Source organism: Simochromis diagramma, unplaced genomic scaffold (genome assembly GCF_900408965.1).
Source record: "Simochromis diagramma unplaced genomic scaffold, fSimDia1.1 OVJJ01000387.1, whole genome shotgun sequence".
Classification (NCBI taxonomy): Eukaryota; Metazoa; Chordata; class Actinopteri; order Cichliformes; family Cichlidae; genus Simochromis; species Simochromis diagramma.
The window spans coordinates 5,454,657-5,478,019 of NW_024387152.1; the positions used below are offsets into that span (position 1 = coordinate 5,454,657).

Sequence of the window (23,363 nt, forward strand, 5' to 3'; positions counted from 1 at the left end):
GAGGTCGAGCTAGATTTGAGGAGATGATTTAAGAAAAATGATGAGAAAAGAAGGTGCATACTGAGAAGTCTCATAACTGGAAGAGCAGGAATCGGGTTAATTAAGCCAAGGAGAGAAAAATAGGAAAGGTGATTACATTCTTAAATAAAAAAAGGAACGAGGAAAGAGAAGATGAGTTAATGTGAGATATTTTTCAGTTGTGATGCACAGTGTGCTGTTTACCTTTCCCAATGAATCAGATTAATTGCTTTTTGTTTATTTCTCTGCAGTGTCCTCAAAACTGCGATGTAGCTTTTACATTTACAGCATCCTATTTAACAGATGTGTTGATTTCATTTGCACTGCTGATTGATCGGTTGTGGCTAAATAGAAACTCTCTTCTTCTTAACAATGACATGTAATTTGTTTGTACAGCTTTGAACTATGAAAATCAGAGCATGAATGAAGTCGGATTTCTGTGCATTTCAAGTCTGTCCTCTCATCTGGTACCTTCAGCTCCAAAGTCTTGGTCGGTGGTGAGATATTGGCACCCAGTGTCGGCTTCTGATCGTCTTCCTGATCTGTGTACTGGTCCTGATCTTGGTCTTGATAATGATACTGATCGTGGTCCAGGTCTAGGCTGCCCTCTTGGTCCAGATCTTCTCTAGACATGAACTGTGTGCGCTCACTGGAGCTTCGTTGGGACAGCTGGTCCATACTGTCACCAAGAGCCGAGGCTGGTTGAAAGCAAGTGGAGGGTAACCATAAAACACCAGGAGTTTTTAGGTTAAGCTTTTGAATGTGCTGCGCATAAAATGATATCTAAATCTAATGTTAATTCTTGTTTTTGACAAGGAACGTCTGGCCCCTTTCACTTTGAGGGCTGCAACACAAAATCAACAAACATTCTTGCTGAAATATTTGTACTCTGTGGAGAGAACAAACTGCCTCACGGCAAGTGTCCACACCGACAGTGAAAGAGTCTGGGTTCTTACCTCCGTCAATGCTTCGAGGCAGCAGGTACCTCTTGCTAACAGAACGATCGAACTGTGGAGCGGGCCTGTCAATCAGAGCGCTAGCCTGTCTGGTCTGGGCTTGGGTCCGCCCGCTGTAGCGGAACTTGGAGCCAATCACCAGGAAGCCCTTGGGAGGTGGCTCTGGGGAAACCAACCTGCAGGAAGGTTCAGTTTACTTAAAAATGAATATATGTGACACATATTCGATAGGGCTTTGCGGAACCATTATTTATTGATTTCTCTGGAAATTTACTGGAATTAACTAAAGAATCTCCTGCCTCCACCTGTGTCTTGCTACCCAATTAGCACTCTGTGCTTTATTTAGTCCTGCCCTTCTCTCAGTCTTTTATCAGTTTGTCTGACTGACATCCAGTCTGACCTCGTTGTGTTTCCCGTTTTCCCAACATTCGTATGTTTTCATGAGTTTTCATGATTTCATCAAAGCCTGTGTTTCATTAACAGCATGTCTAAAGTCTTTAAATCATAACTTTTGACTCTCATAACAGTTTCTCTTCGTCTAAGCTAATCATATCCTGTCTGATGAGTTTACCTATACTTATCATGGGCATTTTTGTTGTGGTAATTTTGGACTTTCTAGTGATTTCTTTAAAGTGTTCTGTTTCTAGGATGGAATGATTGCACTGGATACATCTTTAACCCTGTAACACTAAGTGTATTATGAGTTACAATGTTACATGAATTTTAATGAATTTCTGAGACCTCTACGTCATCAGTCTTTTTTTTTTTCCTGAAAAACCTGAAATTGCAAATTAAATTTAAGCAAAAATTGTAAAAGAAAATACTGGTTGTAGAAAAAAAACAATGCAAATTAATGCGGAAACTCAATGCAAATTGATACATATTTTTTAAAATCAGAAAGTAAAAAAAATAGAATTTTATAGTTCAGATTTTAAAAACCTAGAATTAGGTGCACAAGTCTGAAATTGCTATGGATTTTATCTAATCCAAACAGGGTCAAAAGTATACATAAATCCACACAAATATTTGATTAAATGTTTCTCAGCAAGTTGCACCTCAACCAGATGATTTTGGTAGCCATCAACAAGTTTCTGCCATAATCCAGGCTGGATATCTGACCTTGGCACAGTTGATAGAATTCACTTAAATTGGTTGGCTTCCTGACACAGACATGGCCTTTAAGCATAGTGCACAAATCATCAATAGGATTGAGGTAAGGTCTTTAGGAAGGCCATTCCAGAAGCATGATGGACCATTTCTAAACAATTGCCGATTTCAGGATCTTCCATTTAGACACTTGCACGTGCATACAAGTTATTGAGATGTGTCCCCCACTTTGCATGCAAGATCTGGAAGAAGACCCAAACTGCCACCCTCAGATGAGAGGAAATTGGTTAGGATGTTCAGAAACTACCAAAGCTCAAGCTTTCCATGAACTGGAAACCACTGTAACGCCACCATCACTGTCCAGTTTTTCATCTCTATGGACTGAGAGGGTGGTGACAAAGAGAGACGCTCCAGCTCCTAAATTGACATGAAAAACTCAACAGAAATTTGCAGCTGCCCACATGGACAAATGCCTTCTTTTTATGGTCAGACAAGGATTGAACTATCTGGCCAAAATGACAAGACGTATTTTTGGAGGAGTAAAGGTAATGCTTTCAAATCTGAGAACACTGTACCAGCTGTTAAGCATGGTGGCAGTAGCATCATGTGCTGGGGCTGTTTTGCCACTAGTGGTAGTGGTATGTGGTACAAAGTGAATGTCAAAAATGAAGAAGGAGGATTACCTCCAAAGTTTTCAACTTAATCTCAACAGCTAGATGGTCAAAACTTGGAAAAAACAAGAAAATGATCCCAAACTAGTTTTGGAATTGATAAAGTAGGCTAACATTAAACCTCTGCAATCCCCTTTCCAATGCACTGACCACAACCATATTATAAAGTTGTTTACTACTCTGTGTGTGTGTGTGTGTGTGCGTGTGCGTGTGTGCGTGCCTGGACACCAACCAGTGTAAATGAACTCTATCAATTCTGCCATGAACAGTGCCCAGTATCCAGCCAGAGTTATGCAAGAAGATGTTGAAGGCTACCAAAAGCATCTGGTTTAAGTGCTGCTTGCTAAGAGACATTTAACCAATTATCTATATATTTGAGCCTGCATGTATACTTTTAATCCTATCTGGATTAGAGAAAATCTAAAATAAATTTAAACCTGGGAACCAAATACTTGTTTTTTTTATTTCATTTTATTCATTTAAGATATATGCTGTTCTTGAAAAAAAGAACAGTAGACTAAAAGGTCAAAATTACCATGAAATTAATGCCCATCATGAGTGCATTTAAAATTATGACCACAACTGTACCATGCAGACAAGAAAGCTCTCTCTTCTATCATATATTTACTGACTCTAGGAACTAACAAAGTAAAAAAAATCAGTGTAAACCCCTAAAAATATCCAATTTATCAGTACAAATCCCACAAATAATTATTTTGATGTATTTGCTGTAAGACTTGTTTTCTTCTTTCTACCTCAGAAATCATCAAAGAAATTTTCCAAACTTTTTTGAGAGCTTTTTTTTTTTTTTTAATCACTCATCTACAGACTCTTTAAGAAAACTGTTACAATCAGTAGTTAGAAAATCAACACTTTAGGGATACTCTAGGTCTACTGTGCCAAGGTTCATGCAGGTTAGAGTGAGCACAGTGCAGAAAACGTGCTGTTTGTATCTGTGAGCATAAAGGCCTACCTGAAGAAGGTGTGGTGCTCAATGCAGACCTTCCACAATCGCTTCGAGGCCCGATGGTTGGGCAGCTTGAAGCCTATGGTGCTCTCAAACTGTTCATACTGAGTGATGAGGGACATGAGTGGAGGTGGTGAAAGGAGGAGGCGGCGGGGAGGTGAAGAAGAAAAAGAGAGTGAGGGAAGCGAGTGAAGTGGAAGATGGAGGGAGGGCGGCAGGGTGAAATGTGTTTACTCTGCAGCAATGGAAAAATCAGTGTTTTCTGTTTACTCGCCTTGTGTCTCCTGCTACCATGACGGGTAGATTTTCCATCTCTAACCAACCTATAAATTAGCTGTTCATGCACTCAGTCCATCAGACATTCAGTTGTGTGAACAGGGAGGAAAATGCTTTCAGATCAATAGGTTATTAGCAATATAACAGGTCCTTAAACATTGGGAGGAGTCCATTCACAAAAGGAAGCACTTTAGTTCCACACAAAAACACTATGGGGACAGATAAGAATAAAAGCGGTTTTAAACCACAATGATGACCCTCCAGGCAAATTTAAAGTGACAGCTGACTTAAGAGGATACATCTGCAGAACAAAGTGTATGCACAGAATGGACTTGGTATTCACTATGAAGATGTCAAAGTCAGTTTAACTGTGGATATAAAGCACTGCAGATACCCTCAAGGCCAAAGAATGAAGGGAAATCATAATAACTTTAGGGAGTTGAAAAACCAGAGCGAGCATAACGTGACTGCTACACTTGTAAGTAAAATCCTTTATGAAAATGCAAATCCTCCCGACTGGCTAATCACACTCGAAAGTCGAGAAAGAGAGAAGGACAAGAATAAAAACATGACCTATCAGCCAAATCTTTAAGAACGGCATCTCTAAAGTCTATAAATAATGCCTGATAAAATACTCTCTGCAGTTGTCACATGGTGTGCAGCAAGATACATCTCAGAAGTAACACTTTTATCAAACCATGAAATGACTATTTGTGCTGCTTTGGACGAGTCAAGAGAGGCGGTGATATAATTTTAACAACTGTGAAACCATGAAATAGAAATGTGAAGCTAGCTCTTTACCAAACGATTCTTTATTTCACTCGCCTCAGTTCTGGCAAAGTGACAAGGAGCTGCTCTGGTGGGGTTGTGCATGCAGTACTTGTGAACTCCAGCTCTTCCAAGCAAAATACTAAAGAACAGATAACAAAACGTTTTTTATTAACCTCTCCAGGGCGGATCTTGATGTAAAAGTTGCTTCTCTTATAGGAGATTTTCAGGATTTTTGGCCAGGCGAACCGATTGATCCTGAGGCGGTCACGGTAGATGAGCAGACCATTGGCACTGACACCGAGCATTATGTCGATTCCCTCTGAATCCTATTAAACAAATTCACAGAGTATCAAAGAGCCAGAAGAAGAGGTACTGACAGATAAAAAAGACTGAGAAACAATAAAGAGAGCATCCCTGTACCTTAGCGTGGTGCAGGTCAACTCCATACATCGAGAGCTTCTTGGCATTTTCTAGAAAGTTCATCTCTGCTTCTGCTGGACTCATTCCCCTACAGTGCAAATGCCACAACCGATCCTTCACTTCTTATTATTCATATTAATTCCTCAGATCGCAAACAAGAGCATTGAGTTTACTAATGAAGTCATATTTTCTATGACCTGTAGTTATGGTGTAGTTCCATCACTCTCTCCTCCAGCTCGCGCGTCTGGTTGGGGGCAAAGTGGAAATCGCTGACGTAGTCTGGACCATGTTCCTCGGGCTCATAGTCTCCCAGTTCCGCCTGGACTGTGTAGGAGCCCAGAAGGGCGTGCGTGACAAATGAGCATGGGAGACGACCAGACAGGATGTCATCCCTCAGCTGCAGGCACAAATAGTACCTAAAAAAACAGAGGCAGAGATGCTGGTAACACTTCTCTTCAAGATCTAAGTGTCAGCCTAACTGGAACATCTGAAGGAATCGAGTACTGTAATGAGTCTCAGCCTCAATTCTTTGATAGCAGGCTACTATAGTCCTATTAAACAATTTAGGTCAAAGGTTCAAGAGAAGTTAACAATGACCAGAACACTATTTTTTGAGTGCAGTGGTTGATATAGTTGATGGTTGATTTGACAAGCAAGCTTAACAGAAGCAGTCAGACCTACCTGGTAATGTCTTCAATGAGCACAGATGGGTCTGGAGGGTAGAACTTGACAGCAAACCCGAAATTCCAGGGACCAACTGTGGACGAAGCCCCAGCAAAGGTTGTTTAGTGAAGGATTTCTGTGCCTCTGCTGTTTTTTGCGCAGACTTGTTCGACTGTGTGTGCATGTGTGTGCATGTGTGTACAGTATGCGTGCATCTGCTGCACTTACCCCGGATTTGCTTCTTAATCTCTTTAGAGGGATCCAGCCAATTCTGATAAAGAAAGAAAGAGACAATCCCCTTTGAGAAATTCCACCTCCATATTCATGTTTAAGAGCCCTTTAAAGAACTGGACCTTGCTGATTGCTCTCCCTTTTATAACTCTGTTCCCTTGTTGGATTCAACTGTATTCATGAAACTCGATGAAGGCTTCTATAAACACAGAAAGCATTAATATTAAGGCCGATAAATGCCAGTTGAATTCAGTTCTGTCTGCTTAATGCCACTAGAGCTTTCATGGTGGACTGCAGACCCTCTGCACTATTTTTAAAAGGCCATACTATCTAATCACATTCTAAAATATTAAAGGCCATGTGTGCCACTTTCAGGCTGTAAGTGGTTAAGCAAAGTTAAAAGGGCAGCCAGAGGTTCACTGCTTTATAACACCTGGAGAAACCATTGAAGCAGGAGTTAAATGGACTAAAGGACTGGCTGACATTTCTTCTGAAGTCAGTGACAAAAACCCAAACAAAACAGTAAATACTCCATAAAAAGCAACCACAAAAAAAAAACACTTGAAAACTATCCACAAAAAAGCCCAAATTAAACCCCCAAATTAACGGTCACTGTGGTAATAAAAATGTAATTAAATGACATTAAAGCTCAGTATAATAGCTTGACAATAGCAGAAGACTGTGGCGAAACCAGAAATGGGGGGGTTTCTATTTAAAGTTAGTCTTTCTATCAAAAATCAGCAGCTCAAACTTTAGGAAATAAAGAGTGTAATAAACACCCAGTGTACACGTGCATGTGTGTGTGTGTATGAAGTCTGCATTTCGTTTAACTGCAGCTGCATCTGGCGATCATTACAGAGTTTCAGTTACACATGTAAAACTGTAAAAGTGAATAAATAAACGCACAAGTAAGATGTCCTGCTGTGCCCATCTATGCATATCTGTGTGGGTGTGTGTGTGTTTGTGTGTCTGACCTTGGTGTTGTCTGTGTCCTGGAAAGTCAAGCCAAAGTAGTCCCTCTCCAGCAGGTTCAGATGGCCACACACCATGTCCAACAGAGTCTGGCCCTTGGCAAATTTCTGTTGCGCGCGTGCGCGCACACACACACACACACACACACACACACACACACACGCACATGCGCGCGCACACACACACACACATATAAGAACACATAGTAAGTGGGACAGCATAAAGGTGCAGGCCCAAGTTGTATGAGCAGCAAATACTTCAAAAGACAAAAGGAAGAGGATAAATGGTAAATGGCCTGTATTTGTATAGCGCTTTACTAGTCCCTAAAGACCCCAAAGCGCTTTACACAACCAGTCATGCATCCATTCACATTTACACGTGTGTGTGTGTAAAAACAAACAAACAAACAAAAGTGTAAAAACACTGTTTTTTTAAAAGATGTGGAAGACTAAGGTGGCATCTGCTGGTTAGAGTTTGAAGAGACAGCTGAACTGGAGGACAGAATTAGATATATGTTTTGCGAGTATGTTGTGAGTTGCCCAATGTGAGCAATTTGGGGAGCATACATGTCAGCCATCTCTTGAATATAACAGAACTTGTGGTGCTTAAGGAGCCAAAAAAGTCACAAAAACTAAGTATCAGCATTTCTTTCCAGAAATCATGACCTGGTTACTCTGCAGCCAAAAGCTCCAAAACTGGTGCACCCATGCGCAAACAATATAGACAGATAAACGGCACTACAGGCCAGAGAAAAAAACATAAATGTTACTTTGGATCCCATATCATTTGCACATGTTACTGATATGATTGCATCAGGAATCCTTTGGTGCACAGCCCAACTTGTTCTCCAATCAATATCTAAACTACGATTCAGAAAGTGTAAGCAAAATGTACAATCTGTAAAAGTGTAATGAGACATTTGTGATTCTAAGATAAGCACTTGAGAATCTGTTAAAAGTAGATATCATTTAATGCAACATCTTTTCTCTTGTTTCATTACACTAAGGAGTCACTTTGGTCAGCCTTGTGTGTTTTTAAAGTGCTATATAAATAAACGATGATGATGATGATGATGATGATAAGGAGTCCGAATTATCAGTGACATAAAATCCACCCCAACTGTGGTCTGAGAGACGCTCCCTGCCTGTCCTCCCCTCTGCTGAGTGGGGGGAGCTCCTGTATAGTCTTTATGCCTTTATAAGGGAAGGAAGAGCGTTTCACATCAGTGGCGTTACACCAGACCACACCTATTTTCTATCCAGCCCTTCGGGGCTGAAATCAGGGCCTCTGCGGGTTGCACAGACGGCCTTGGCAAAAACGCCTTTTCCACACACATGCACGGACATGTGCACACATACACACACTAACGAATGCACAAACACACACCAGCTTCATCTCCTAGGGAAACCTGGCTCCTAAAGCAACCAAGCAGCTGTTACCATGGAAACAGAAGTAATAGTGCGGGTGCCCTCACACGTTCTCTATCTCTGGTTCCTACAAGGCCACCACGAACCTTAGCTCGGCTCTTGTGAGAAAAACTGGCAGTGCCATCAGGCCACCTTTTAAAAAATTAAGAAGGGGAATGAATTAACCATTGGAAGCTAATCTGCCTCTCTGCCAGTCAAATAAATAATAATTTAGATCTTGCTGCACTGAGGCTGCCATGGCTGAAGCAGAAAGAATAATGCTGATTGTAGCACCAAGGATTGACGTACACACGATGTAGTTATAGAACAGGGTTTATTCTGGTCTTGGCAACCCGTAAGAACTGCTCACGGACAAACAATAAACAAAACATCACATTAAAATGTGCTCTTTTACTTAGTGCCAATCAATCAAAAGTCCTTAATTACAGAAAATAAAACATTTAAAACACACAAACCTAGGAGGTGCTAAACAGTCCTTTATGGCCTTATTGCCTTATCCTCCATTTTCTTTCTCAATTATTTCTACTCTTTGAACGATATTTTCTCCATGTGTGGAGCTAACTGTGAACTGCAGCATGCAGACACCATGTGCGCTAGCAAAAGAAAAAGTGTCTAGGTGGAGACCCAAACAGCAAAACTGTACCCTACACAGTTCACCACCAGAGGGCGCAAAAGAACAAAATCCAGACATACAGCTTAACAAACATCAAATGCAAAAGACCGTTACACTCCCACCAATCACTTGTGATTTTAAAGAATAAAGTATTGCCTATGAACTAACGAACGGCTTTTGAATGAACTATCATGAATTGTCCTTTAAGCAGAGTGCGGTGGAGAATCTTCTTCCGCTTCCATCAGAATGACTGTTTTCTGAATGGGTCTTTCCAGGTGCACAGGTTTGGAGGTACGTTTTCCTGCTCTATCCAGGGTTGGATCACTCAGCAGCAATTTCACCTTCCTCACCTTTCCATCCTTTCCAGGATACACTTCAATGATCCTTGCCAACTTCTACTGGTTGCGTGGAGTTATCTCATCCTTCAGGAGGACAACATCATTGATCTTAGCATTTCTGTGCTCTTTGGTCCACTTCTGTCTGCCTTGAAGATTTAACAAATACTCCTTTTTCCACCTTGTCCAGAAAGTGTTGGCAAGTAGTTGAACACGACGCCATCTCTTATGGAGATAAATATCTTCTTTCACAAACCTTCCTGGAGGTGGAGAGATGATTGTGGACTTCATGGTTAGTATGTGATTCGGCGTTAAAGGTTCTGGGTTTGATGGATCACATAGTTGGTCAGTAGTCAATGGTCTGCTATTAATCACTGCCATGACTTCATACAGGAATGTCCTCAAAGAGGAGCTGTCGAGTTGATTGGCTGATTGTTCCAGATTGGACATGAGAACACTTCTTATGTTGCGAATTTGTCTTTCCCAGACACCACCCATGTGACTAGATGCTGGGGTGTTCATGAGAAACTCGCAGTCCAGTTTCCCTAGCTTGGCTTGATCTATTTCCTTAAATGCTCCAATAAACTCATTTCTAGTGCCGACAAAATTCGTACCTGGATCGCATCTTATCTGGTGAACTGTACCTCTGATGGCTATGAATGCACGTAAGGAGTTGATGAGGGAATCTGTAGAGAGATCGTCAAGCATTTCAAGATGCACTGCTCTGGAGCACATGCAAGTGATTAGCAAACCATAACGCTTTAGCTCCTTGCGGCCTTCTTTGACATAAAAAAGACCAAAGCAGTCCATCCCACAGTAGGTGAATGGTGGTGTGGTCTCCATCCGATCCTCTGGGAGGTCTGCCATCTTCTGCTGCTCTGTGCGCCTTCTGAACCTTCTGCATTTTACACATTTATAGATGTAAGATGACACAATCTTGCTGCATCCAAGAATCCAGAATCTGTTAGCTCGAAGTTCATTCATGGTGATCCCTCATCCTTGATGGTATGTCTTCTCGTGATAATGTTTGACCAGTAATGCCGACACGTGACTGCCTCTTGGCAGGATCGCAGGATGCTTGACATTGGGGTGCAAAGCTGCATGTGTTAAGCGTCCGCCTACCCGAAGAATGCCTTGGTCATCAAGAAATGGACATAACTTGTGTAACTTGTTAACCTTGTCTTTCATCTGCATCACATCATGGTGTTGCAAGGTTTTTATTTGCTGAGCAAAGGCTGTTTCTTGAACCATCTCTATGATTGTTAACTCTGCTTCCTTTCTCTCTTGTAGGCTACTGATGTCGTGTGATCTATTCTTGTGATCCTTTGCTCCTTTCACATACCGCTTGAGTCTAGCAATTGCCTTAATCATTCTCAACCAGTTGGAAAACTTGTGTAGGCAATCTAACAAGGACCTTTGTTCCTCCACTTGTATCTTGTGGACTTGAACCTTCTTAACCTCCGGGTCACTGGTTGATAACTCTCCCACCTTAATTTCACCACTGGGTATGACCTTCTGCCAAAGGAGGTCTGGGCCTTTGAACCAGTTTGATGCTACAAGTTGTTCTGCTGTGAGGCTTCTTGAGGCGTGGTCCGCCGGATTATCTTCAGAAGTTACATACCTCCATTGGGTTGAATCTGTGCTTTGTTTGATGCGTTCCACTCGGTTTGCAACAAACACATGAAATCTTCTGGCTTCATTGCTGAGGTATCCGAGTACCACCTTCGAGTCAGTCCAATACCTTTCTTCTGAAATTTCCATTTCCAATTCCTTTTTCAGCATGTCACCAGTGCGCACGGCAACAACGGCCGCCGACAACTCAAGCCGAGGTATAGTTGTGACTTTGGTTGGTGGAACTCTTGAGCTTCCCATCACCAATGAGCAGTGGACTTCACCAGTTGTGCTTACTGCTCTGAGGTAAGTGCACATTCCATATCCAGATGCATTTGCATCAGAAAAATGATGAAGTTTGTAGTGCTGTGCCTTGAAGTTCGAAGGAATGTAGCATCTGTGAACCTTTATGTCTGCAAGGTTTCCCAGGTCACGCAACCAAGACTCCCACTGAGGTCGAAGTCTGTCAGGTAAGTTATCATCCAAGCTGAGTTTATCTCGACACATTTGTTGCAAGATCTGCTTTCCCAGCAGAATGAAAGGTGACACAAACCCAAGGGGATCGAACACAGAGGCGACTGTGGCCAATACTCCTCTTCTGGTGAGTGGTTTTTCCTTAACAACTACTCTGAACTGAAATTGATCTGATGCCACACACCATTGTACACCAAGTGCTCTTTCCATATGTACTTCACAGAGTGCCATATCTAGATCTTTGGGAGCTGCAGCGCATTCTTCCTTCGGAAGCAAAGCTAGAACTTGGGTGCTGTTTGAGATGAACTTGTGCAACCGAAGTTTGCCCATGCTGCAGAGTTTGCGTGCTTCATTAACCAGCTGTATTGCCTGATCTTCAGTGTCAACACTTGCTAGTCCGTCATCAACATAGAAGTTGGTTTTGATGAACTTGATGGTTTCTTCATCAAAACTTCCTTCCCCTTCAGCTGCAAGATGCTTGAGGCCATAGTTGGCGCAACCTGGAGAAGATGCTGCTCCAAATAGGTGTACCTTCATCCTGTAGACAGTGAATGGAGTTTCAAGGTCACCGTTCTCCCACCACAAGAACCGTAGGTAATCTTGGTCGCAAGCATGCACATGAAATTGGTGGAACATGCGTTCGATGTCACACATGAAAGCCACTGGGCTTCTTCGGAAGCGACACAAGACTCCGAGCAAGGTGTTTGTTAGCTCTGGACCAGTCAGGAGATGGTCATTTAGTGAAGTGCCTTGGAACCTGGCAGAGGCATCATAGACAACACGAATCATTCTGGGTTTTTGTGGATGATACACACCATGGTGTGGGATGTACCAAACTGGTGTCTTGTCAATATCTTGCTCTGGGACTTTTTCAGGATCTCCATGGGCTAGGATCTCATCCATGAATTTCTTATAGTCCATGTAGTACTGCTTGTTACTCTTGAGCCTTTTTTCTAAACATTTGAGGGGATGAATAGCACATGCCTTGTTGTTCGGCAGGTTCAGCCTTTAACTCTTGAATGGGAGTGGCATTTCAAAATGACCATCCTCCTTGTGCCTAATGCCGGTCTTCATCTTTGTTAGAAATTTGAGATCTTCTTGAGAGACCTTTGTGTCTTCTGGTGCTTTCTCAACAAAATCAGACTCCAACATCTTTAGGACCTCTGTGGGAGAGATCATTTCCTTTATTTAAGTTCTGTAGACATAGTGAACCTTGTTAGTGAGGTTTGAAGAAGGCTGAATGTCAGGCACCACTTGCTTCACAATGACTTGGTGACTTATTCCAAAGGCATCTCCATAATCGAAGCATGGATTGCCATAACCCACAATACTCCATCCCAGATCAGTTCTTTGGGCGGACGGCTGGTTTTCCCTTCCAGACACAACCTCACGAGGAACAAGTGCTTGGGGGCAGTTGTACCCAATCAGCAGACCAACATCACAGCTTTGTAGTGGAGCGATCTCACTTGCAATGCATTCAAGATGAGGCCATGCCTTAGCTGTTGTAGGCGATGGAATGTGATCTCGGTTTGCGGGAATAAAGTCTCTGGAATATGTTACTGGTAGGGAAATGGTCTTATTTGAGTAGAACCCTCTGACTTGTAGACCTGCGAGCTTGCGACAGGCCACAACTGTGTTTCTTGAAGACATGGTAGTGAGCTTTAGCTGAGTCGATTCACCTTTGATATGCAGAGCTTGTGCCGTTTCTTCAAGAATAAAAGGTTGTATCGCTCTGTGTATCAAGGAGCGCGTACACAAGAATTTCATGCTCTGGCTCACCTTTGATTGACACCCGTACTGGAATAATGGAAGATGTGTGAGTGTCGTCGACATTCTGCATGACTCTGTTAGAAGTTGCTTCACTTGTTGTTGGTGTGACACTGTTGTCTTGTGAGACATCTGAGTTCGTTTGTCTTGTCCTGTCACTGTTCTTGGTTTGATTTCTCCTTGTTTTCTCTTCCTTAGTGCGATTGTCATGAAGACATGTTGGATGTCTTTTATTACATGTGTCACAGGTTTCTCTGCTTTCACAATCCTTGGAGCGATGACCAGAGTTCAGACAGCCAAAACACAACTTCTTGTCTTGAGCAAACTTTAGTCTCTCAACAATGCTCACATTTATGAACCTTCTACACTTAAGTAGGCTGTGACCCGACCTTTCACAGTACATGCAACTAGCACTAACAGTCCTTTCATTTGAGTTAGTTGCTAGCACCTTTGCTCCATTGCCTCTGTTCCTTGTTGTTTTTGCCCCTTCAGTTTCACTTGGCTTCAGAGCAAAGAGAGAATTTATGAGATTACAGGCAATTATGGCTTCCCGTGAGATGAAATCTACAAATTGGCTGAAGCTTGGAAAGGTGTGAGTCTCTTCTTGCACTTCTATAACTTTTCTGTTCCACCTTGAAGTCAGCCAATCTGGAAGTTTTGCAAGCATTTTTTGGTTTTCATTGCAGTCATTGAGCACTTCAAGCCCCGTCATTTGTGACATGGCTGTCTTACAGCAGCAAAGGAAGTAAGCAAATGCTTGAAGTTCCATACTGCCTTTAGAGCTTATCTTAGGCCATGCGTCAAGTTTGTCTCTGAAGGCCTTTGCTATGAGGAGGGGATTGCCATACCTCTCTTCAAGAACTGTATAGTATGCAGACTCTGTGCCAAGCGGGAAGTAGCCTTCTATTGCTTTCCTTGCAGGTCCACTTATATATTTCCTCAGGTAATAAGTCTTCTCTTCAACTGGTATATTTTTCCTGTCGATCAGAGTCTGAAAGGAAATTTTCCAATCATTATATCTGATAGGGTCGCCGCTGAATATTGTTGGCTCTGGTACCGGAAGACGACTTGCATTAAGAAACACTGCAAATGCTTTGACCAGATCTTCTGTGCTCACTTCTTGTTGCGGTGTCACATTTTGTGGCGAGGAACACCGTTTCATATGCTGGTCATTGTTTTCAGACTTGACTTGACTTTTCTTGTCAGATCTGTGGTGAAGTAGGTTGTATATTTCTTCATCTGAACATTCAGGGGATAGAGGGGCGGCGGCTAGTGCATATATTCGATTTCCCAACAAAATGAAATTGCGACACACACCTCAGGTGGTCCCCCAAGCATGGCGATCAATTCAGATGCTCTTGATGAGATTTTGTTGTCGTTCCAATTGGATCCAATCACATCTCTGTAGCTAGTTCTGTGGCCTTTCTGTGTTAGCAGCCATTTAGCTTAATCCTAGAGATCCCCTTTGCTGATTGCTTCACCCATGCAAACAGCACGAAGAGCAACATGTTTGGGTGAATGGGTTAATGGCTGGCAAGGAGAAAGAAAATCCATTGAACTGTGGAATCAAAAAGCTGAAGGGAAATGGTAAAGATGTGGCCAGAGTTGGTATAGCTTCAACTATCGCTACTGATTTTACAATGCTCTGTTTGTTTTCTGTCTTAAGAAGAATAGACTTTTCCAGTAAAACACCACTACCATTTATTAGCATAAAATGACATTTAAAATTATGTGTGGTTCTAAGAAATGGCAAATAGATGCTCTATTAATGTGATTTTCAGTATTGTAGTGCAAAATTTGTGCGAACAAAGGTCATGAAATCAACTGGCAGAACAGTAAAAGAGAAGTTAATGTAACAGCCTCACAGGAAAAACATGTTACTATAGCTTTTTTATTTATCACGTAAAACAAAGTTTTTAGAACACAGTCATTTAAAGTGTATACTTAATGTTAAGCGAGCAGCATGGCAGTGCGTTGGTAGTCCATAGGTGCTGCAGAGAGCTTTTGTTGTAGCTGTGTGCTATCATTAGTGGGCAGTGGTGAAAATATGTGGACCATGCGTTCCCCATATGTGGGATAGTCTTCTAATCAGGTGAAACTTCTGTGAGCTGAAGTGAAACTGAGTGTTGAAAGTAAGGAACGTGTCTACTCCAGTCACTGTTTCACAGGGAAACATAAAAAAAACAAAAAAAAAAACAACTTTTATGTATTTTTCATGCTTCCTTCTCTTGATGGTACACTTCACTGTCATTCCCTTTTATTTTCCACACAACTTTTTACCCAGTCAGCATTCTGCTTAAGCATGGTGTCATTGCCATGGGGCTACATGTTCTGTGCTAAATTTCCTTTGTAGAGCAAACAGACACCAGCTCTTAACTATATATTGTGCATTATGCAATTGATGGGCGACTGATGGGTAGAGGCTAACACAAGTGACTAAATAACTAGGTTTCACCTCAGCTAACGCCAGTCAGTGTATCCAATCAGTCCAAATTTTCTGATAAATAGTGTGGTTGCTGTGTGGCTAATAGTACTAACAGCCGATGCAAGGCATCATAGATTCTCAGGTTTTGATTAGTGTTGTATTTTACTGCTTGGGTTGTCGGCTGTTTCCACGTTATAACCACTAGCAAATCTACAGTAATAACTAAACACTTTGTGTTCAAGGTTCAAGGTTCAAGGTTCTTTATTTGTCACATGCATAGTTATACAAGTATAACACACAGTGAAATGTAGGCTGACACGCTCCTCGACATGTGCAAAAATTGGGGGGGGGGGGGGGGGGGGGGGGGGGGGGGTGTAGAGGAAGAACATTATATATATAAATATATATATATATACAGACATATAGTATATACACTGGGTGAATGTGCAGTAGTAGCAGCAAGCAGGTGAATTCTGTATATTAATATGAATAGACATCTGACTATTTTACAGGAGACAATATAAACATATTTAAAATTAAAGGAATTTGAAATGTACATTGTGCCTTGGTTTAGTGTCTGGAAGAGTCCTGTCTCAGTCAATTATAGATGATGTGAGAGGGCGGGTGTGTGTGTTTAGGGCACGGATGGCTTGGGGATAGAAGCTCCTCTTGAGTCTCTCTGTCCTTGCCCGGAAGATGCGGAACCTTCTACCAGATTGCAGAAGTTGGAACAGTTTGTTGCCAGGATGGGACGGGTCCTTCAGTATCTGCGCTGCTCTAGTCCGGCATCTCCTGGTGTAGGTGTCCTGAAGCGGGGGGAGAGCAATCCTGCAGCAGCGTTCTGCTGTACGGATCACTCTCTGGAGAGCTTTTTGGTCCTTCACACAGCTGTTCCCAAACCACGATGTCATGTTCTGTGTGAGGATGCTCTCCACAGCGCCTGTATAGAAAATCCTGAGGATCTTTGGAGAGACCCTGAACTTCCTCAGTTGTCGTAGGTGATACAGGCGCTGCCTAGCCTTTTTGGTCTGGACCTGAATGTGGGCAGACCATGTCAGGTCTGAGGAGATGTGGACACCAAGATACTTGAAGGACTTGTGGGCATTAGCTAAAAGTTACAACTTAATATCATGTTAGCAAAAAAATGATTTGTGCAGTATGTGCACCATTAATCAATATTTTCCTACTATCAACTAACTACTCCCTTCCATCTGCCATGTTTTTCTGTATGACTCACTTCTCAGAGTTTTCTAATCTTGTTTTTCTTACTTGAGTGGGCATTCGCATGAATTTTCCCATTTGGATGCTCATTTTTCCAACTATTCCAGTGGAAGTGTTTTCGTGCCGCACAGCCAAGATTATAAAACTGTTTGAAAAGTGCCAAATATTATAAAAAGTAATTTTTGCACCTTAAGATCCTGGAAGGAGGGTGGAGTGAGTGCAACAAAATAATATAGATTTAAAGTATTTGAAAGTCTTTCAAGTTCAAGCAAGTGGTACAACACTGCGGGTTACAAAGTCACACATGTGTGACACAGACTTCTCTTTTCTCCCCCACAAGGTATGAACAAAAACTGCTAAAGACAGGTTTCAGACATTTTTTCAGCTCCATCACGAATACAGATAATCATTTCCAGTTCTCTGGTTATGCACCCTTATAGAGCACTTCAGTGAAAACATTACTCGCCAACTTTCTCTTACTGCATTCTGTGGTCCCCCCACATTATAATCGCACTGAAATTGCTCTGACAATCACCAAGGAATCTATACGGCTGAACTGGGAAGCAAAGAGCACAATTAAATATTATTCATCCATTTCCTTCCACTTATCCAATTTCAGTTTGGGGGAAGGCTGGAGATTATTCCAGATGTCATAGGTCGAGTCCATCCTAAACAGGCCACTTGTGCATATCTATCTATTTTACCATCATCAGTTAACATAACATGTTTGTCTTTGGCAGGAAGGCGAAGAAACCGGAGTACTCGGAGTGAACCAATGCAGGCACAGAGAGAACACAAGCAAGATTTTTTTTTGCTTACATACAGAAAAGTCTAACCAGCCTCGAACCCAGGATCTTCTCTTTGTGAGGAAACAGTGTATCTGCTGCACCATCATGCTTCCAGCAGTTATGTAACCTAATTCAGCATGTAACATTTTCTTGTAACAAACACATGTACACAATTCTTATTTGTGCATATAACAGCTTATTTGAACAAATATCACATGCGAGAACTCTCAAACATGCAAAGTGAATTTCCACAATTCACCCTCAACCTTACTGCCAAAATATCCAAAATATTATATAGTAATAATTTTTTTAATTTAATTGTTATTTTTATTAGGCCCTCAGATGGGTCAGTGATTGTCAGCGACATTAATTTTCATGCATTTTTATTTTTTGTACAGTGTCAGATTTTTTTTTTTTTTTCCAAAAATTGATATTTGAGGTCCTACCTCCCAAAAATGCCACCTTCTCACAATACTTTAAAAGTATTATATAGTAATATTTTTTCCCACTTTAACCTGCTGAGACTTGAATTTTTTCATGGCATGCATTTTTAATTTCTCTTTGCTATTTGGGCTGATTGGGACCTGAATGTAAGAACAAAGAATTATCTTTTTACCTGATGTAGTTTCTGAGAAGAAGATATCAGGCCTTTGCAGAGCAAAATTTAGTATTGTGGTCTAGACAACCCACAATGTGATGTCCACATATGTGGATGCCAGGTCGTAGGAGGTTAAATCACACAGTTGTTTAAGACTACTTCAGCCGGAAATATAAATAGCAACTATTAATTATAGTTTTTAGATTATACCCCTTTTAAAGAAGAGGGTCTCCCCTCTGTTGGTCTTCCTTGGTCTCTTGTGTTCTGGGGGCCTCTGGATGTCTGGAGTTTTGATCTCCTCCATACCTGCTTCATACCCTGGAGGACGGGGCTGTGGCTCCCCACACTCCCTAGCAGATCATTACATGGAGAAACCTTTGGAATGCAAGCATGCTGATCCACACAGGTATGCACACAGGTGTACACACGGGTATTCACAGACGCGGACTAAAGCTTTCTTGGCTGCTGCCTCAAAGCACATTGTGCGCTGTCTATCTTGCGTGCTGCACAATATCGTTTATTATTTAGTATCTACTGATATCTACTGCTAGCTAGTTTATTGTGATGGTGCCGTTTTTTTTATTATGTTGCTCTTTGTTGTTTGCTTTCTCTTCTGTTTTTTTTCTCCATACAGGTGACCCAGGTGTTTAGTTTTTTTTGTTTGTTTTTTTTTTCCTTTCTTCCCCCCCTTCTCATCGTCTCTTCTCTCCTCTATTTTTCTTTCTCTCCCTCTCTTTCTTTCATTCTTTCTCCCTGTCCTATCCCCCAGTCATGTCTGTCCCGTTTGTAGCAACTGAAAATAAAATAAATTCATAATTATAATAAAGGTCAATCAAATGGACCAATATGGCAAGGCCATGATGATCCACTTGGTAAAATAAATCCGCTTGGCATCTTTCTTGGCCTTAAGACAACAATTCTGATGGCTAAAGATCCAAACGGGACACCAAAAAAAAGAGAAAAAAAAGAAAAAAAAAAAAAAAAAAGAAAGAAGAGGGTCTCCAGCTGAGATACAGGAGAAGGTGCAAATGGACAGACTGTGGTATGTAGGGTTCCCACATGGTGCTGCCAGCACTTCTCTTTCTAACCATGCAAAAGTCACACTGCCTTAACATTGCAGCACCCTGCAGATTTGAACTGATTCCTTTTTTAGCCTGTAAATACCATCCAAAGTTTCTACCTCTGAAGCCTCCTCGATGTCAGCCTCAGAGTCCTCAGAAGAGGATGAGGTGCCATCTTCACACTCATAGTGCACGATCACTTCCAGAGCCTCCTGTGTGCTGTAAAGTCTACCCATCTCTAAAATGACTGTACTTCCTGCACTACTGCTCATACTTCTAAGCAAGGCTGCTGTGCAGCTGCATAAATTACCTAAGCAAGAACCAAAGTAAAGTCCAATTTTGTTTTGGTTCTTGCTGCTGTGATATCTTTGAAGCTCTGAAAGGTTACTCATCATTTACTGTTACTGAATTAGTTAATAATGCAGAGTGTGGTAAGAGAAAAGGTGGACGTGGGTGACATCCACCCACAGTTCACTCCAACCTGTCTAGAAGAGCAAGTGAGGGGCTGTGTCATGCTGCATGTTAGAAGAAACGATGGAGAATACACTGCAGATGAGCTTTCAGCTTTCCTAAAGGGGGCAGAGCTTGATCCTACTGTCATGAATATTTTATTTGGTTTGACCGAGTCAACCACATGAACCTCACATTCATGAGCTGATGGTTCTTTTTGGAGTTGCTCTTTTCCAAAAACTCTGAACTATAGGTGTACAGTTTATACCAGACGTTTCTGAAGTTAGAAACATCTGGTTCACCCCCAACCGGCCACCCCTGCCTGAGACCAAAGCACTTGCTCATAGGAGGTCATATTATGTTGGGGGGGTTTTGTGTTTTCTTTGTGTTATTGTATGGTCTTTACCTTACGATACAGGCAGCCTTGAGGCTACTATTGTTGTGATTTGGCGTTATAAAAAAATTGAATTGAATTGAAGTGATTTGGATGAGAGTTTAGTTTTGCTAATGTGAACAAGAGCTACATTTCTACAGTGGAAGTATGGGATAATTGAATGGAAGACTTTTTAAAAATATTGCAGTCATTCAGATAATGCAAAAACAAGGCAAATCTGAGCAGCATGAGCTCTTGAAATGTCAGCAGAGACTGCACTGAGTACAGGAAAGCAATCCCTGAGCAGCTTTTCAAACTCACAATCTCATGCGGTTGACCTTGAAAATTAACAGTATTTGTTGGGTTGGAACAGCAGAGAGTATTCTGTATAGCGGAATTTTAAGTGGTTAAAATCTGAGTAAAACTGGATTTTTATTCCAAAACCTAGCTGTTTGAGATGGCTTTGAGATCTTGAAGGCAGTGAAGTGTTATAAGCGGGTGGTGGAGTTCTTGCTTTAATAGTACAGCTTTGGTTAAAGCAGAACTATATAACTGAGCTTAGTCAACATCACTATGAATAGGAAGTTAAAATTGCTTCCCTTTTATTTCTCTGTTTTTTTTATTTTTTATTATCACGGTCGGTTTGCTTGGTGGACATCGTGACTCTAATTACAGAAGAAGTCTCCCTGCATTCATCATTCTGTCCCTGTTTGCCTTTTATGCACTGCTAACACACAGATACACACACTCCTATCCATATAACAATACAACCAGCACCCTCAGTATCTATCTCCTCCCCATCTTTTTTATACACTTCCCACCCCACTCTTCATCTTTTCCTCCTCCTCTTTCCTTCTCCCATTCCATTTTCTCCCCGGTCAAACATAAGAGCGCTCATTTGTCACCTGCATGGATTTCCTGTCAAAGCCCACTACCTCTAGTGTCACAGCCCAGATGACCTGAAGAAATGTGTGTGTGTGCGTATGCATGCACGTAACTAAGACAGAAGGAAAGATGGACGGGTTAAGCTGGAGTTAAATCTATGTGTGTGTGTGCCACACCGGGATTTCTGACAGATTTCTCTGCTCGTTGGCTCTCTTAAGTAAAATATGTGAGGTCAGGTGGGAGGCAGTAAGCTTTAAAAGGAATGCAGTTGACATGACTGAGGGTGACAGGAACCTCGTTCCCAGCCGCAACACACTCGATCAGCAGCAGGTGCCAGTGGGGCTCCAAACAGCTTTGTGATTCCTGCCCAGGGTTTCCCGCTGGTGTAAAACACCTCCTCTGACACCCTTCAGAAGTCAGTTTAGTCAGCAAGCAGATTAATTTTCTGCAACACTTGATCATGACAAGCATGTGAAATTCAAATAGATGGGGATCCACTGAGTTAGAATCATCTATTTACCAACACATAAGGCTACTGAGTCACGATTTACGGAAGCCTTGTCCCCCACAATGCGGAGCTTGTCTCACCTCCATCCATCCGTCTCCTCCTTCTCTCAGCGAGAATAGCAACAGTGCTGCATTTCCTGACTCAGTAGCACGTATTACCAAGGGAGACTAAATCCTATGGAGGTGTAACGTAGTGTGGTCTGCTGAGTCAAGAGCTCTTTTTCAACACTAGCTTTTTAAATATATATAAAAATATAATTTGCGCAGCAAAAATCACGCATGCACGTGTGTTTTCAAGCACGGCAAAACAGCCACACTGCATGTCAACGGCGCTGCAAAGCAACCTTTTAAAAATGGCGTTTTTCTGATCCGTTTTCTGCATATTTTGAAGAATTACTGCTGGTGAAACACATACTTAAGAGTTTAGGAAGGAAGCAGTGTCTTTCACTGTGAAGGTGAAAAGATGAGTTTAAAAGATAATAACTTTGTACCTATCAAATAATACCTGAGAGCACCGCAACAGCAAGGTCATATGTAGCAGTAAATAGCCCATCAAAGTAAAGTACTCTGGACTTAAGTAAAATAGAAAGAATTTAGAGTAGAGAGGAGGGTGGGAGCATTTTCATTTGTGATAATCACCAATAAGCAAAAATGGCAGAAATGAAGTAACAGGAGTGTGATACATTCCAGTAGAGCAAGGTCACTACTATTAAGGGCAGGTATGAGAACCCTCTTTGCTACTATGACAAATCTGAATTAAGAGTCAACAACAACAGCTTAGCCAAAATACGGGAATCATTGCATTTGAAGGCAGACTGTGTAGTCAGACAGTCAGACTGCTACGCTGTATGTTAAAGCAAGGACAACATCAGATAATGTCATTACCAATCTCGTTATCTCTTCCTACAAATCTGATGCTTTTAGTTGATCTGTTCCATAAAGGAAAGGCTGAGTCATTTGTAAGTGAGATGCTTCATGTGCGTCTTGATTTTTTTCCACCGTGTTTTTGTTCATTACCAAATTATTGTTTTGCTTCTATTGATACACCAACCAAAGCTGAGTAAAGAAAGATTTTTACCATTTAGGCTTCTTTTTAATTTGATTTGCTTGGTTTTTCTCCCCCTGATGTATCATTTTCTTCTCAGTAATAAAAATTAAGTAGCATACCTCAACTGCGGTTTCATAGTCAGAGCCGTCAAGTAGGGTGACTTTGACAGGGACAGTCTTGGGCCGCTTGGAGCTTTTCTGGGGGGATTTGGAGGCTTTGCTGGGGGTCTTCTCTGAGTTATCATCCATATCCCCCTGGTCCTCTGGAACCTGGGAGAGGGAGAATCCTATCTCTCAGTGAGTGAGCTTAAAATTTGCATTTTGTCTTTTATTTAACTGTTTGAATTTTTAGTCTTGCCCTTAAAAAAAGACTTAAATTATTTGATCATATGAGGCAGTCATCAAATGCATGTCGTGTGAGCCGCTGCTCTAAGATGTTAAGTTAGTGGCACGGGCAGGATGGGCTCACTGCCTTGCATATCAACGAGAAAGCCGGAAGGCCCCTGAGTGATTGAGAGGCTTGAATAAAATGATCTACAGCTGTGCTCCCACCTGATTGGTTCTCCTGGCGTCACCCTCCATCGCAGTCTTCATTTCCCCAGCCAAAGCCTTCTCTGTTGTCATAGAAATGGATTACAGTCCTGCAACCACACATAAACATGTTCTGTCAACATCAAATCTCTTCATGCTCCAAAAACTAGTGTGAAGTGTTCACTGCTATTAAAAGCC

General features: G+C 41.7%; 1 protein-coding gene across 5 annotated transcripts in view; it reads right to left on the bottom strand.

Annotated features, from left to right (window-relative positions):
* Positions 1-23,363, bottom strand: part of si:dkey-178k16.1 (band 4.1-like protein 1) — a 49,482-nt gene that overhangs the window by 10,531 nt on the left and 15,588 nt on the right. For all 5 annotated transcript variants that reach the window (XM_040047289.1, XM_040047288.1, XM_040047290.1 and 2 more), the window contains exons 2-12: positions 23,187-23,275; positions 22,755-22,904; positions 7,055-7,159; positions 6,078-6,120; positions 5,868-5,943; positions 5,384-5,602; positions 5,187-5,274; positions 4,940-5,092; positions 3,726-3,823; positions 975-1,150; positions 490-716 (exon numbers count right to left, since the gene is read on the bottom strand). In XM_040047289.1, coding sequence (XP_039903223.1) covers positions 490-716; positions 975-1,150; positions 3,726-3,823; positions 4,940-5,092; positions 5,187-5,274; positions 5,384-5,602; positions 5,868-5,943; positions 6,078-6,120; positions 7,055-7,159; positions 22,755-22,904; positions 23,187-23,258 — 1,407 coding nt within the window. In that variant the 5' untranslated portion in view covers positions 23,259-23,275. The remainder of the gene's footprint in view (positions 1-489; positions 717-974; positions 1,151-3,725; positions 3,824-4,939; positions 5,093-5,186; positions 5,275-5,383; positions 5,603-5,867; positions 5,944-6,077; positions 6,121-7,054; positions 7,160-22,754; positions 22,905-23,186; positions 23,276-23,363) is intronic.